Here is a 17,855-nt window from a genome sequence, read left to right as displayed (position 1 = left end):
ATTTCAAAAAAAAAAAAAAAAAAAATGAAAAATCAAAATATGTTGTTAACAAAACCTCAGATTAGATGGTGACACAAGTTTATTAAAAAAATTAAAAAAAAAAAAAATTGTAGTATAGTAAGACCTCTGTAGCCAACCATTGTTACATGGTTGTAGTGTTGCTTCTCTTTCTCTTATCAACAAATACTATAAAGGGTGCTGTTTTAAGGAGCTAGCATCTCTTATGCCATCTGCTAAAATTCATTCTCGTATTACTCTTCATTCAATTAAGTCTCGTCCTTTTAATGTGACTGTCCCTAAGTGCTCCAAAATTCTGATTTGTGTGACTAATCATTCAGCATCTTTTTACCGCATATGTTCCTTCATGGTCTAAAAACTCTTTTTTTCTTTAACAAAACATAAATATACAAATAATGACTTACGCGTGCATGAACGCTGTGCCAGAGGTTTAACAGAACACAAACATACATATAATGACTTACAGGTACATAAACAGAAACTTAAATATATTGACTAGTATTATCACATGAAATTCCGGCCACAGTTCCAACAGAAGACAAGTGTATAAATAATGACTGACAGGTACATGAACACAACAATTTGCAGGACTTACTTGTACCTAAATAGTACTCCAGAGGTCCAACAGAACACAAGCATACACATAATGACAGGCACATAAACACAAACATACATATAATGACTTACGGGTGCGTCAACACCGCTCGAGAGGTCCAACAGAACACAAACACTCACAAATAACTGACAGGTACATTAACACAAACATACATATAATGACTTATGGGTGCATACACACAAACATACAAATAATTACTTACCGGTAGATCAACATCACTGCAGAGGTGAACAGAAGATAGGTACTCATATAATGATTTGTGGGTGTACCTACAAAAACATACATATAATGACTTAGAAATACCTAAACACAAGGATACATTTATTGACAGGTAAATCAGGGCAAAAATAGAAAGCATGACTTACCAGTATGTTGCCATGGCTGCAAAGGTACAACAGAAATCAAATATGCGCAAACACAGCTCCAGATGATCAAACAGATTACAAACATAAAGACTTTATTGAATTATTTTTTACTTATTGAATAATGATAATAACAAAAATAAATACAATAAATTGAAGCTGAATTGACATTGTGTCAAAAACAATATTAACAACATTTATGCTTTTTTCAAACTTCGCCCTCCACATAACCATCAGCCTTTCTCTCTATCTCAACACATTTCATCCTCCACTCTTTGACTAACTCAATATTGTATTTATTCTCAAATCCATCATATAGTATCTCAAAATCGCATTCCTTATCAAATTCATTGTCATCTAAAACACTTACTACGAGCCCTGAATACCATACATCCTTGCCACCTTCATCTACCATTTTATGTTTAATTCTTTTTCCTAAAAACTTTGGAACCCTTCCCTTTGATGTGCCTGTTATTTTTTTTTTCCCAGTTTCCAATAATCTAGCTTCACCCTCTAACCTGACCTTTTGTTTTAATGTTAACAACATTTCTTGTCTTTCATTATTCTGTCTGATTACTGAACATTTTATTGTTTTTGCTCATTATTCTGGAGGATTTTTTAAAAATTTAAAAATTGATAGCAGGCTTGTTTTTAATGCTTCTATACCAAACTTTTTGTAATTTTTCCCTTTTCTCCTAACTGTAACCTCTTTTCTGGAAATTTTTGCTGAAGTACTTTTTTCGAAATTTAATTTGTCTTTGCAACTTAATTAGAATTTCATTTTCAGTACCTAGGATTTGCTCCAAATCCACTTTACACAAAATTAAACCACCATCCTTTCCAATTTCTGTTGTCAAAAACTCTTTTTCTTCACTTGCCTTTTGTTCCTTTATTTCCTTTTCGAAGTTGCGCTTGTCCATCTTAATGATTTTGTACTACAATATATTTGCTTTTTTTTCTCTGTACTTTCTGATATATCCTTTTCTATTTCGCCTCGCTAGTAAAACTAGCCTTGCAATTTCTTCCTGGGATTTCCCATCTAGCCAATCAGCTGTTTTGTTATTGTTAAACATGATGACACCAGCTGCAGCTACTGTTGTCATGTTAGGTTTCATTTTTAACCTACGGTCATAAGAAGCAAAGTCACATTTAGACACAACATTAGTACGTGGGAAGTTTTGAGTTTCCTCAAGAACATCAACATCTGTATTGTGATATTTCCCTCCAGGCAATTGGTTTCTTAACTGACTCTGGATCATAACCGAACACGAACAATATATAACTTCAAGACATTCTTGTGTTAAGCCATCCAAAAGAAGGTCATTACAATTAGAAAACAAACAATCAAACACTTCATCCTTGGTGAGATATTTGACATCAAAAAATGTAGAACCACTTAACATAATTGATGCATCAAAAGAACAACAAACAAAATAATTAACCATTTGCGACCAAACAGTATTCAAAGAAAAAATATGATCCTCTCTTCAATAAAACGAAAAAGAGGTCCTGATATCAGTTTATTTTTAATAAACTGATATCAGGACCTTCTTTTTTGTATTAAAAATATTCCCAGAGCTCTGGTTGAAGCATGAAAAATTATGTTGTCAATATCATGCCTAATTGATTCATGAAGGAAATTTGAACCATCAAGATTAAAAACAAATTCTTTAAGATGATCTTTGTGAAAATAAGTTGCTCCACCAAGTAAAAATATAATGTTAAATCAATGATGCAAAAATGAAACCATCAAATTTTTTGAAAACGTTTTACGCAAAAATGACTTCCATTCATCAGCTTTCCCATTCCATTGATTGCCATGTCAAACATGTAGCTTCCAGATGACTTGAAAACTACCAACCTCTCTAAAATTATAATTTGTGCCGTCTGTATGAAGAACATTGTGTGTACTATTCAACATAGCCTCTCTAACCTGAGCTTTTGATAAAAGGTTCATTTCACTAAAAAATTCAGCTGCCAAAGACTTTTTTGGAAGTGCGCCACATGAAATTCCAGCCATTTTTTGTAGTACAGTTCTGATAACAGATTTAACATTATTAACAGAAACATTTTTACGTAAAAGGTCATAATATACAGAGCTAATTTTATCATTATATCTACCACCTTCAAAAACATCAATTACATTTTTTTCAAAAAACTCTTTCCTTCAGCTCTTCTAAAAGATTTCCAAAGTAATTTAAACTCTCCATTAAGATTGAATCATTCGTTTCATCAGATTCGTTTTCAAAACGGTGTTTCAATTTTTTTCTTTTTTGAAAACCATGCCTTTTGTTGATCTGATTGTGAACGCTTTCTAGCCAAATCAATTTCTTTTTCCAACTCAAAATTTTTCTGCAAAAATTGTTTAATCCTACAATCCTTTCTAACTTCTCTTTTGTTGACATTTCTGACATTATATTTTGACAAGATTGCTTGATATTTTCTTTTATATTAATTAAATCTCCTATTAATTTGTCTATTTTTTAATTTGAGATGATTAATTCTCTGTTTGTATTTTTTTATTTTGTAGGTCAAATCACCAGATAATATAGGTAGCTTTTTATCTAAATTGGAAACTGGGAGATTCTCTTCATTAACTTGCGTTTCAAGAAAAGAATTTTCAGAGCCATTTCCTAAAGGAGTATATACAGTAGAATTTGGGGTAACAAAGCACGAAAAATCATCATTAACAATTTGCAGGTTTAGGTCAGAAGATACAAAAACAGTGGCATGATTTGGAACAATTTCACTATTGTGGATAGAAGTAGAACAAGGTGACATACCAACAACATCAGAAAAAGCATTATTAAAAGATAAAACAAAGCTTAAAAAAGCTTTTGTTAAGTCCAAATTTTTTGCTCGATTTAATTTTGAAATATAGTTTTAAAACTTTTTCAAGTACTTAATTAACATCACTCTAGAGATATTATATTTGCAGTAGGTTTCAAAAAATAATGAAAGATTTTTCCAAGTTAAGTCATATTTACCTTTTTCTTTGAAAACTTTTAAAAAGTAGCTATTAGTTAATATAAAATTAGGATATTTCACAGAAATAATGCCATCATTTATATTTAGAAAATCCAAAATATTCTTGTAGGTTGCTGTTGCTGACAACATTTTGGTAGCTAAAATTAATATTAAACTTAATTTATGTGATTATAACAAAAGGGAATTTAAATTATCATTAGAGTTCATAGGTTTTTTTACTAAACCAATACAAAAAATAGAAAAATAACTGAAAAAAAACAACTGATAACTTTCTTACACATTTCCGTTTTGTGAACTTTAGTTGATTACTATTTCCGGGTTTTGTTTTGAAAAAACCAGTTTAAAGAATCTGTAGTACAGACTTAAGTAAAAATAGTAACAGTCAAGCTTGTAGTTGAACAATCCAGACAAAATACCTTTAAAAAAGTAAAAAATTTATTTTATTGAAAAACTGGAGTCTTTAATCAAGAAATATACTTTCACTTTCAATTTTATTTGAAGTTAAAATTTCAGAAACGCAAAATCAAAACAAAAAACGTCATAAAATATGCGAAGGAATATAGATATATACCTAATTTCTATATATAAAAATCCTTAGAATCTATTCTTCAAGAAAACATAAATAAATACTTGTTATAAAAAAAGGAAACAACAAGCTAGCATTTTCCACCTGGACACTTTTAAAAAACACTTTTTTTTCTATAAAAATAAACCTTGAACTTTTGAAACGCTAAAAACTAAAAATTTATGTATAAAAGTTAAAAAGTGTCCACATTCCATAGATTCCTCATACCTTGTTTAATATATACGGAAAGTTTTATAAAAATTGGATGTTTTAGTACTAAGGAAAACTAACCTCCAAAAGCTTCGTTTTAAAAAAAGTTCCCGCTTCAAGCTTTTTTCTTAAAAGTGGTCTTAAGATATGGATAAAATTTAAATGAAGCCATATAATCCATAGTACTTTCTATATATGGCTGGAAAGAGGTTGAGTAACAATAATTGATGCAAAAAACCTCAAGGTGTTTGCTTAAGCATACAAAAAGATATAAGAGAGTAAAGTTCATGTTTTTTGTCAAACATCAAATGTTTTTTGTTGAGCCGTGGAATCGCTAATATAGGTTGTTTCTTGTATAAAGTGTTGTATGTTTATGGGATTATTATTTACTTATATTTTTGTCATTTATATATTACTTTTTAAAACTGTAGACATGGCAAAAAAAGCTTATAATATAAACTTTAAGTAAAATTAAATAAAATTGAAATAAAGAAAAAACAAATTCTGTGATATTAATTCCTTCATTAAAAGAACCAAATATAAAAATATTGTAAATAAAAGCACACATATACATTTATGTTTAACATTTAAACAAAATATCTAAAAATAGCTTAAGTTGATATGTATGTATGTATGTATGTATGTATGTATGTATGTATGTATGTATGTATGTATGTATGTATGTATGTATGTATGTATGTATGTATGTATGTATGTATGTATGTATGTATGTATGTATGTATGTATGTATGTATGTATGTATGTATGTATGTATGTATGTATGTATGTATGTATGTATGTATGTATGTATGTATGTATGTATGTATGTATGTATGTATGTATGTATGTATGTATGTATGTATGTATGTATGTATGTATGTATGTATGTATGTATGTATGTATGTATGTATGTATGTATGTATGTATGTATGTATGTATGTATGTATGTATGTATGTATGTATGTATGTATGTATGTATGTATGTATGTATGTATGTATGTATGTATGTATGTATGTATGTATGTATGTATGTATGTATGTATGTATGTATGTATGTATGTATGTGTGTGTGTGTTATTTTTAGATATTTCATATTATGCATTTTTTGCTTCATTTAAAGCAGGTTTTGCATGCTTTGCATCCCTAGAAGAATAAACAAAACTAACACCTCAAACATAAAAAATGGGATTTTTATCGAAGCTTTTTAGTTATTGCTAAAATAAATCCTCTGCATTTACCCCAGCCATCTCTTTCTTGGTCTTTCTTGATTTGCACGCACAGAATCTGTATAATATATAAATATACTATAAACCCTTTGTGCTTGCAAAGCAGTCAAAATATACTATATCAATACTAATTTCATTTCAAAAAATACTTAAAAGATTAATAACCTGTCACAAATCATTTTTTTCACTTTCAATTATTCTAATTCTTTTTATATCAATACTGCGTAAAATACAAACTGCAGCTAAAAGACCTAATTTTAACAAATTTTGTGAAAATGAAAACTTTAGGACTCATTACCGTGTTGTTACCATTGTATTTTTAAAATAGCGTTTATAAAGCTGTATGTAATGGTTTGTATATCTGAAAAGATCACAAGTCAGTGGTGCGAGCACTCTAAAGAAAGTTTTGTTGATTCTATACTTGCACATGAATTTAGATTTTTATTGGTTGATTTTTAATAAATTTTATTAAAAAACAACATAAACACTGATAAGCATTTTAACAGAACTATTTAATCACAAGATACTAGTTTTGCAGGACAAATGTCACTTGTCTACTTGAAAACCTATGTCTTCTTTCACAAAAACACACTTTTTCAACCAATAATAGTAAATTTTTTCAATTTACTCAAATATATACATACAATTATTTACAAACCACAAACAATGTCCTTAAGCTGCAGGACAGAAAAAGCATGCTTATTTCCATGGCCCATGAAATTAAAACTGTTTGTCAAATCATCAGTCATGACCATTTTCATTATTTGTCTGACAGTCTCTTTCAAAGTAACACCTCTTTGAAGACCAAGATATTGTGTCAAAACATAATTTAACTTAAACTTAAAGAAAAAATAGTTTAAGTTTGTCATTAGAACAAAAAACTCACTATCTGCAACTTGTCTAGCGCTGACTGTCACAATTTCTTTTCAAAATTTTGCACCTGTTCAAATGTTTGCAATGGCAAAATTACATTTTCAGACATTAAAATTTTTCGGATTAATAATCCGAACATCAAAAAGAATCCGCAAAATAAAAATCCGTTAGTGTTTCGTAAAAATTTTTTGGATTAATAATCCCGACAGCAAAGAAAATTTGCCAAAAATAATTCGCCAGTAGTTTTTAAATTATTTTTCAGATTATGGTTTTTAAAATATTTAACAATCAGACTGTTTTAATACGCAAAATAAGTGGGATTGACTTTTTTCAAATTTTACGAACCGAATCGCCGGTACCTAACTTTATGTAAAATATGCAATAAAAACTAAATTTAATTTTCAATCATAGCATGTAAATAAATGCACTAATGCTTTAAAAGAAATGCAGAATGATTAAAAAATCTGTTTAAATGAAACATATAAAAATTTTCACTCGGCTTGTTGCCAAACTTCATAAAAACATCAAAGATATGAGATATAACACGTCTTTCTGGTACAAAGAAACCTTATTAAGCTATTTTTTCCTATTTATTAACGTTTTCATCTTTAATTATCTGAAGAAGGTATAAAATATAACAATAATAATAGTTAATTTAAAAATATAATTTTACTGATTTTAACAACACCAATTTACCTGTACTAAATTTTTTTTTTTCCGATTACACGCAGGAGTATTTTGCGAAACATCAGGTACGGATCTTTCTAGATCTTTCATTGATCCACCACTGTAATTACAGGAATCTGTCAAAATAAACAAATTTTAAAATATTCAATATAATTTACTTTGGTATAGATAAAAAAAAAGGTCATGGAGACAAAAATACTAGTATGGCACACAAATGAGCTAAAGAGTACATTTTTAATTCAGAGAGCAGTTTTATACACTTAAAACTATACCTCCCAAAACACTCCAGACATTTATTTGGTTTTCGAGACTTTTTTTTTCCCTATTGCCTTTTCGATTTAATTTAGATTGTAGCTGATTGGAAAATAACCTGACAGATATTTTTACATTAAACTGACATATATATTTGAATATGTTAATGAAATGAAATATTTGAATACATGAAATAAACTATTTAAATGAACTATAAATTATAAAGTTTTATAATCATTAAATTTAAACCCCGAACAAAATTACTTTTGCATGTAGATACTAGTTTAAATACCTACAGTAAATTACTCAAAATTTTTATCATTCTCAGGTTACAAGTAATTGTTAGACAAAAAGGTCAAAATTATTTGTTTTTTGCTGCTACTTAACTAAATTTCTGATAACTGAAGTTAGATTAGAATTGTCATTTAACTTTTCATGATCATGAAAACATGCTATCTTGGTTTTCTGCCACCAACTATTTTCAAACTATCAAGCAAATTCTGAGCTACCTTCAAATAACCCAAATAAAAAAAAAAATTAAAAAAAAATAATTAGATGATACACATTTATTATATTCTGATTTGTCATTTAGTTTTTTATTAAGTGCTACAAATTGGTCAACTGATTCTAGCAACTTCACCCCAGTTGCATGAAACTTTAAGTCAACAAACTCCTTTAAAATAAATTTTATTTCAGCCAACTCTTTGAGAATAAGATGTTTGAGTAATAAATAATAACTTTGAGATAACTACTGACCTCTGAGAAAAAGGTCAGTAGTTACCTCAAAGTTATTACTTAGCTCATGAAACCAAATAGAAAAAATATCCAATTAGTCTATAATATAATTCTTAAAGAAACATTTAATGTTTAATGTTTAACGTCGATTAGTCATGAGTTACTAGGCTTTGAAAGAGCGCATTCTCTTAATGCACGCGGTCATTGGAGAAAGGTCTTTTAAGCGAGTTAAAACTTTTTTCCTTTTAGAATTTAATTATTAGTTTAGATATATTACATAAAAAATCATATGAAGATAAATAATCATCGTTAAGATCATATTGTAACTGAAGTAAGTATATAAAACAGTTATATATACATTTTTATTAGAAAAAGTAGAAAGGATTTAAAGTGGAAAGGATTTTAAATTTTTAAATTGTTTATATTTTGTTGGTTTTAGTTTTTCTTTTAGCAGTTTTATTTTTACTTTATTTTTTAGATGGAAAATAGGGGTATGGATGTTATTTAAAGTTATACTAATTCAATTTCCATAAAATGGTTACTACTACATTAAAATGTGTATGCTGTGATGCTATTAACTAATTTTGTTCTTTTTTAGAAAATTTAGAAAAATAAATTAAAATTTTGTGCAAACACTGACATGGCATTTCACATGTTATTGTATGTAAAGGTTAAATTTTGTTATGAGGATTACAGTTCTTATGAAAAAAAAAGAAGGTAAAGAGTATTGTTTGTATATATTTTGTTTACTTTGAATCTTTTTAAAATTTCTCGCGTCATTTAAAAAAATTTTTTTTGCACACATTTATTGTTTACATATATTCTTTTTTGAAATGTATGTGGTAAGAAGTGCTTTATAGTTGTTTTATCAATGTCTTTTTATAATAATGTAAACTGTTTTTTTATTGTTTGTGTATGTGTTAATATGCATTATTTAATTGTTTTAAAAATGTGTTTAAATATGTATATAAGGTATATATTTAACCTTATATACATATTTAAACACATTTATTGTGTTTATAGTTGGTAAATATGTCTATATTATGTTGTTTCCGTGTTTTCAAAGTGCTGTGAGTTGGTAAACATCTACCTGAAAATCAATAAGTGTATTTTAGAAAAGGAGCAGAACAAATGGCTTTAGATCGTGCAGCTCAAAATGATACGCACCTAACGGCATGGTTTAAGTTAAATACTGATATTGAAAGAGCACATTGCTATTCATATGTAGACATTCCATATCACTCTATATTTAATGATAAACATTGTAAATGGAAGGTTAGACAAAGGGGCGGTAATAATGTGATAGTAAAAATGTATAAAGTTAATCCAACTGGAGAAATGATTTTTCTTAGACTGTTTCTTTTGCAAGCAAAAGGAGAGGAGGATGTATTGTCCTTGAAACGTTTCGTGAAGCATGTGTTTTGAAAACTTTGTTGCAAGATGACACTGAATGGCAGAATACTATTTCTGAGACAGTTTTAACACATATGTCAAAGCATATTCGACAAGTGTTTTCAATTATCTTGACCTTTTGTGAACCTGAAAATCCTTTACATCTCTGGAATACATACAAAGCTTTTATGATAGAAGATTTCATTCACTGCTCAGTCCCAGCTCTAATAGCTGAACAAGCTTCTCTTCATCAAACTGAAAAGATTATTAATCAAAGTGGCAAAACGCTGGCTGATTACAATCTGCCTACTATTGATGAGTTTATAGGCTTAAACGTAGAAAATTTTGATGAAAATGTTCAACAATCTATTGACGAAGCCAACAGAATGAGACTTTTGCTTAATGTCAATCAATTAAATGTATGTAATGCTACCCTTGCTGCACTGAATGAGCAACCAAGTGTAGAAAATAAACATTCTAGATTGTTTTTCATGGACGGACCAGCTGGTAGTGGAAAAACCTTTACTTATAACTATTTGATTGCTGAAACCGTAAGTAGGGGCTTTAAATCTGCTCCAGCTGCATGGACTGGCATAGCAGCAACTCTTCTTACAAATGAATCTACATTGCATGGCTTATTCAAACTTCCTGTTCCAATATCGGATAGTAGCACATGTAATGTAACTCCTAACTCTATAGATGGGCATTTTTTAAGACAAGTTAGTTTGTTTTTCCTTAATGAAACATCGATGATACCTAAACATGCCTTAAATGCAATTGATAGGTTGTTAAAAGATATTTGCAACAACAACTTTCCATTTGGAGGAAAAATCATTCTTTTTGGTGGTGACTTTAGGCAAATTCTGCCTGTTGTGAAAAGAGGACAACCAGCTGAAATAGTAGAATAGTGTATAAAATGTTCTTTGCATTGGCAATGGGTGCAGAAGTTTGCATTAACTGAAAATATGAGAGTTCAAGATGGGGAAGGTAAATTTCCCCAATGGCTACTAAAACTTGGGAATGGAAAAATTCCTGTCAAAGAGGATAATCCTTTTAAAGGATGCATCGAAATACCAAACCAGTGCATTATTAGAGAAAATGAATCAGTTGTTGAAAAGATTTTTGGAGATGCTGATCAAAATGATTATTCTAAACGCGTGATTTTAACACCAACTAATGTTGATTCATTATCAATCAATGAAGAACTGCTTGAATGTCTGCCAGGTGAGGTCAAAATTTATTTAAGTGCTGATCAAATTGATACTGATGACCTTAACGAAAGAAATAATTTTCCTGTTGAGTTTTTGAACAGCTTAGCTCCTCCAGGTATGCCACCTCATTGTTTAAAATTGAAAATTGGTTGTGTATTTATGCTACTTAGAAATTTAGATCTCAAAGCTGGGTTGTGTAATAGTACTTGAATGAAAGTTTGTGCTCCTAAAAATAATTTTATTTATGCAAAGGTTTTGACAGGTGTTTCTGGTGGAAAACAGGTTTTTGTTTCTCAAATTCAGTTGGCTCCATCAGATTCTAATTTACCTTTTGTTCTGAAACGTCCAAAAAACCATGTTTAACATGGTCGAACCCAAAATTCAAATGAAGCATTTTATTCAATTTAATGGACTCTTTTTCTTAAAAACATTTTTGTAAGTAGAAGAACATTTGAACTAATAAATTTAATAGCTATTATAAAATTACTAATACTTACTATCAATCAAACTCAATTATTGAGACGACCTTTTTAATCCAAAGCGTAAGAAAAAATTTTGTACAAGGATTAGAGCAGTTTCTTTCCAACTTAGTCATGTTTTTGTGAGCCACGATAAGAGTGCTTTGAACAAATATTACCATCTAAATATGTTTAAAAATGAATCTTTTCGAAGAAACCCACGAAAATTTACATTTACAAATGGAGCTTTTTGTACTACCAATCATCAAGTTGCACTAGATATAGTGCAACTTGACGATTTTTTCATATAAGTTGTCTTCAATTAACATTATTCTACTTGTTTCTTATACTTATAAAAAATTATCAAGAATTTTACACTTTTATGTCACCTCATCTTATGCACTATAATCTTAAATTTGACTCAATAATCACAAAAGGTTCTAAAAAAGATCACTCTATCATATATATATATATATATATATATATATATATATATATATATATATATATATATATATATATATATATATATATATATATATATATATATTTATAGTACTTTTATAGTACTTTTTTGCTTATGCCAGTAAAAAAAAATCAACTTAATTATGACAAAAAAAAACCTTTATATTATAAACTTTTACTCTTTTTTTGGTTTACTTAAAATTTTTCTGTTACTTACACAAAACTCAATTAAAAAATACAGTAAAAATTACAGTAAGTTAACAAAGTTCTATGCTTTAAGAAAGTCCTTACATAAAATAAACATTTAGAGAAAAAAATTTAGTTACTTTATCTAACTAGATATCTAGTTAAAACAACAGAACTTCTTTTTAGGGTTTAATATTTTAATTGTTAGCAAAAAAAGTTATTAAATTTTTTAAATGTAAAATAGCTTAGATAAGTATATTTTCTCACGATAAGTAATAAGTATAAGTGATAAGTATATTTTCTCTTTTAAAAATGACCTTGGTTAGTTATGGTAGCAAAGATAGTAATTTCATGGCAATTGTCGTAAGTAGGGTGCACTTTTACTGTCTTCAGGTAACAGGATTAAAACTTGGAATTCCCTCAGTGCCGGGGTTTCAATATTTTACAGTTATTTTCTTAGAAATGAAATCTGTCTACATCTGGCAAAACATTTATATTTCTTAAAATGTCACATATACAGCAATGTTTTGCCAGCATTTACGATACTGGCATTTTTTTTTTCATTCTATTAATTAGTTTTTTGAAAGTAAAATAACAGTGTGATTCAAAAAGATAAAGTTTCATGTATTAATACAACTGTATTGTAAAAATGCTCCTTCACGGTAAAAAACAAAATAAAAAAATATTCTTTTTTATTGTTATATATTGTATGTATTATTATATGTTGTATAAATTGTTAAATAGAAAGATACTTGCTAACAATCCAACTAACTGTATTTAAATTATTTGCGTTGTTTTTTTTTTTTAAATAATTTTCTTTTTCTTCTTTAATAAACTCTTTAAATATCAATTAAAATGTTAAAATTAATAATTTCATTGTCATAAATCCATCATTAAACCTTTCTTTATTGATCTCATTTAATATTTTACCTAAAAAATGTCTTTGAATTTTCAGTACTTGGATATTCTGCGCATCTTTACATAATACACTCATTGTTTGTACTGCATGCTACTTTTGCCATTTCCTCTCATTTTATTATCAAGTATCACCAGAATACCTTATTCATTTTTAAATTTACAGCAAACACTTAATTTCCTAAAACTTGCAAATCTACGCATTACTACCCAGTCGGTTTATCGTTAAACGCTTTGACCAAATTTAAAATTTTTGTACTAGACTCAAAATGTTATGTTAAAGATAAAAAATTAAACTGACTAAAGTGGAAAACTCTTTATCGAATCATGTATATCCTGCAATATCTGTTGACAATAATTTTTTTTTAAACTTATCAACACAGTCTGTTAATAAATTTACTATTAGTTAATGTCAATTAAAACTTTGACCACATATTTTTTATCTTGGTCATTAATTGTGAAAATTGTTTAAAGAACAAATCCTTCTTTATTTGATCAAGTTGTACAAGCATTAGTTTTATCTAGAAGTTAAAATTATTACAAAAAATTCTGTTTTAACTATCATGTTATATAAAAGAAAAAAAAAAAAAATTATTTACGCGGTTTTTCATTTTAAAAATGTTAAAAAAAAACAAAACAAACATTTTTTAAATAAAATGGTATCTTCCATGAATCAAATACCTTTACACTTTATAAATGCACATATACATTCAAGAAAACAAAATATTTTCTTCTTTTTATTTTTCACTTACTGTCAGCACTTGAAAGAATTCCTCTAACTTCTTTTGAAAGTGAAAGAGCATTTAGTGCTGCAGGTTGCTTTGCTACTAAGAGAAGGTCACGAATAAGTGCTAAATTTCTTAATAGTCTTTGCTTTCTGAAAGGTTATTTCTTACATAACAAAATGTAAATTTTTTTACAATATATTTTTTATCTCTTATACTTGTAAAAAATTTCATATTCAGAATTCTCTTAATGTTTCTACATGCCGAAATTGAAAACAGATTATAGGATTGACTCCAGGCGTCATTCTAAATTTTTATAAACATCGCGTTATCTTGGTATTTTTTAAGTTCGATCCCAACGATTTCATATAAACTAAAAGTGTCTTATATTGGATCACCTTTTTTTTAATTCATTTTTATCGTGAATAATCCTTTCTTTAAGCTCAAGTAATTCTCGTAAAAAGCGAATGTCATGAAACAAAAGTATCATGAATTATACGGAGGTGAAAGTGCTTACACAACTTTATTTTGCATGTTCAAGAACTAGAGCATTTAATAGTTTGTTTTTCAAAATTGATAAACATCTCATTTAAGGTATGGTTGGTTAAAAGTGTTACAAAAATAATGTTATATTTTCTAATGTTCTTAATTTATTGTCTTTAGATTTTCATTTTGAAAATTTACTGTTTGTAGGTTGTGAGCACATTTTGTTTGTATAACTTTATTTATTATTATTTTTTTTTTTTTAAATAGTTTTTGATAAATATATATTTGTCATTTAACATTGTTATAAAAGGTGTTTTTATGTGTTATATAAAACCATATTTGTTTATAGTTGTATATATGTTTAAATTATGTTGTTTCCATCTTTTCAAAGTGGTGTGACTTGGCATAATGTTGAGCAAGATTAATAACCTTGCCAGCCAAGCAGTGTACTTATAGCAGAAAAGGTGTGACTTGGCAGCATTTAGTGCAAGGCGGTGTTACTCCTTTAGAGCTAGGTTGTGTTGTCTAGCCTTTTTTAATTATTCTGGAAACACATAATAATGTCTGTTAATGTTTAGCGTAATGTGTATAAGAGAGCATGCAACCTCGATCTTTAAATGTCCTAAATTTGAAGTAATTGAATAACTAATATTGAAATTAAAAACAAATATACTTTTATGTATTTATAAGTTTAGTGAAAAGATAAATGCAGTTAACTTTAATTTGGTTTTCAAATTTTGCCTTTCATATTTTAATTTGGTTTGTTATTTTTGCTGGATTTTAGAATCAAGGGTGTAAATATTCTATTGTTATGTGTTATTGTTGTGATGTTTTGTGTTGATAGACTGCTTGGCATACCTTCATGTTGGTGTCTATTGTTAAAAATGAATAATAGGTAGATTCATTATTGGAATTTAATGCTTTTATTTATTTATCAAAAGCGAAGACAACATTATGCTAAAAATGCAATTTATATCTTAATTTGATTTTCAGTTTTTATGTGGTGCTTCTTTTTTTTTTTTTTTTTTTTGCATTTATACGATTTATAAAAAAAAACTTGATAACCTTTTATTGTAAATTTTTGTCACTTAAAATGATATAAATATATGCAATTAGTTCAATTTTTTTTTAAATTCTCCTTTTTATGCCTAATAATTTTTAACAGGGGAGGTGTGTGAACATTGTAGTTATGCGCATTTGTCAAATATCAAGTTACTTAAATTTTATAAGGTGTTTAACTAATTAATTAGCATAGTTTGCATTTGCAACACTTTTGGGGATAGTAAAAATTCTTATATATGTTAAATTCTTATATAAATTAAAAAGAAAAAATTATTATACAAGTAAATCATTGTTTTACATTCTATCATTCTGGTAAAAGGTCTTCATCAAAAACTTGATTACTCTTAATAAAGATAAATGTATTCTCCTTACCACCATTAAGGCAAAAACAGGGAAGGGAGGTCCTTTATTAGTGTCAATATTTAAGAGAATTAAATTTCGAGTATTAAAAGGAATTTTCAGTAAATGGTAGCAAATTACAGTTTTCTAAAAACTATTGAAACAAAGAGGCCGTATATAAAAATGGTTTGTGCCATATATAGTCAAATGGTCAGTTATTTTTAATAAATTTATTTAGTTGTGTGCATTTAACGTTTTAAAGACGATTTCCTTTTTTAAAGAAACATGTATCAAAGGGATACCAAAAAATTAATAACTCATGTATAGTTTACTTTCGCTTTAATTAAAGTTCATGCTATAAAAAATATTACAAGAATTTAGCTTCACTTTTTTGTCAATTTAAAGCATGATAAAGCGTTATTATTTTGAGCCAGTAACTAAAAACGCATTGTTTTGAACTTAGCAATGTTGAGGAAAATGGTTCTGCCTTACACTGATACAACTTATGTCAGTTGTAAATTACTCAAATAATGTTGAATAATTGGTAAATTGTTTTACCTCTGCATACTTTTTATTTTAATTTTACAGATGGTTTAATTTTTTCCTTTTGAAGGCTAAAAGGGTATTAGTTAAGGTTTCACAACTTTAAATTGTGGAAAACAGCCACTATAAATTAAGTAACAGACCAACCATAACCCGTATTACGGGTTGCTTTTTGCTAGTAAATATATAATATATATAATATACTTACAATTAACTTTAGAATAGTCCTTAATCAGTGAGGGATCTAGAGGCATGCATCCTCCTTCCACCAGATTATCTAAAACATTAGAATAGCAAGCAAAGTAACTTGAAAATAGCAAGTAAAGTAGCTATGCCGATAAGAAACTGACGCCTTGAGATGTTAAAAGGAAAATTATAAGTAATTTTTTTTAGGAATTAAAACTTTTATGTTTCCTGGGATCATCCCCTACCCCTACTGGGAATTCTAGGATCCATCAGTGAGAGTAACATTTACATTTCATTATTTGGCTAAATACTCTGCCAACTCAACAGTGAACATTGAGCGTGATACATAAATGCATTACATACTACCTGTCACACTTGCAGCAATACAAAAGAAATAGAAACTAAATAATGTTAATAAGAATGCTGTGTGTGTGTAAAAGTGACTTAAAAAAATGTTTTAAACTATTTTTCTAAAAGATTGGAAAATATTTTATCGTAAGAATAAAAATTTAAATAGAAAATACTGTCTGAACAGTGTTATAAATAGTTTGTAACTCTGTATCAGCCACTGGTCTCTCATACTTATCATTTAAAATTTTTATACCCTTATAACTATAAATTTTTTTGACCCACCATCGGATCTAATATGATAAATGGAGGATCATTGTTCAAAAAAACTGTCAAAAGGTTTTTGATATTTCTGCATTTTTTTATTTAAAATTGATGAAATATACTTGTGTATTTTGGACAACTAAACGGCAAAACAAGAATGAATGAACTGATTGATAACATAACTTACCATCTGCAAATATAGATTTTTGTCTTTCAATTAAGTGTCTAACTTTCCCAAATTTTAGACTTTTTTAATGGTAACCAGAACAAATTTTTTACCAACATCTGACTCTGTATGTTGAAATCCTGAAAACTTGTCCATAATCTTTTTGGTTTCGCTTCACCTCTGCTAACTCTCTTTTTATATTTTTTAAAATTTCCATCGCATTTTTCTCGAAAACTATAAGTAAAACATTTTTATGTAACACGTGTTATGGTAATAAAGTTTATTAATACATTTCTTGAAAGTAACGTTTTTATCTTATCATTTATAAGCGGTTAAATAAAAAACTAGAGTTAAACACTTAACATTAAATAAGTCCTTAGTCAAATACAGAAGTGTAGGCAATTGTTGTAGCTAGATTTTTACTACAGCTGCATGTAATATTTTCTCAATTTATTACTTAAAAAATATAAATTTTTGTGGTTATTAATTAAGAAATAACTCCACTTTGATTACTGTAACAAAACAGGTTATTTCTTTGTTTATAATATTATACTTTTATAGCACATAAAATGGTATA

At 27.9% G+C, this 17,855-nt stretch overlaps 1 protein-coding gene and 2 pseudogenes across 2 annotated transcripts; 1 reads left to right on the top strand and 2 right to left on the bottom strand.

The window, feature by feature from the left end:
- Positions 1 to 1,183: 1,183 nt before the first annotated feature.
- Positions 1,184 to 2,761, bottom strand: LOC149890247 (uncharacterized; annotated as a pseudogene).
- Positions 2,762 to 2,818: 57 nt separating this feature from the next.
- On the bottom strand, positions 2,819 to 17,739 carry LOC149890245 (uncharacterized; annotated as a pseudogene). Its single transcript, XR_016452183.1, has 7 exons — positions 17,637 to 17,739; positions 17,300 to 17,512; positions 16,523 to 16,591; positions 7,555 to 7,661; positions 5,998 to 6,043; positions 4,262 to 4,400; positions 2,819 to 4,121 (listed from the first exon to the last, which is right to left on the bottom strand). The product of XR_016452183.1 is annotated as an uncharacterized LOC149890245 (transcript).
- On the top strand, positions 10,113 to 11,498 carry LOC149890246 (uncharacterized). The gene is made up of 2 exons (XM_090085239.1): positions 10,113 to 10,643; positions 11,388 to 11,498. Exons 1-2 carry the CDS (start codon positions 10,113 to 10,115, stop codon positions 11,496 to 11,498), a joined length of 642 nt encoding a protein of 213 aa, XP_089941365.1.
- Positions 17,740 to 17,855: the final 116 nt, after the last annotated feature.

This window comes from Hydra viridissima, unplaced genomic scaffold, assembly GCF_058129835.1.
Source record: "Hydra viridissima isolate aposymbiotic clone 2 unplaced genomic scaffold, HvirCarnegie_v1 scaffold_4, whole genome shotgun sequence".
NCBI classification, from domain to species: Eukaryota; Metazoa; Cnidaria; class Hydrozoa; order Anthoathecata; family Hydridae; genus Hydra; species Hydra viridissima.
The sequence above is the reverse complement of the archived record's forward strand: the minus strand, read 5'-3'. Positions and strand labels throughout refer to the sequence as shown.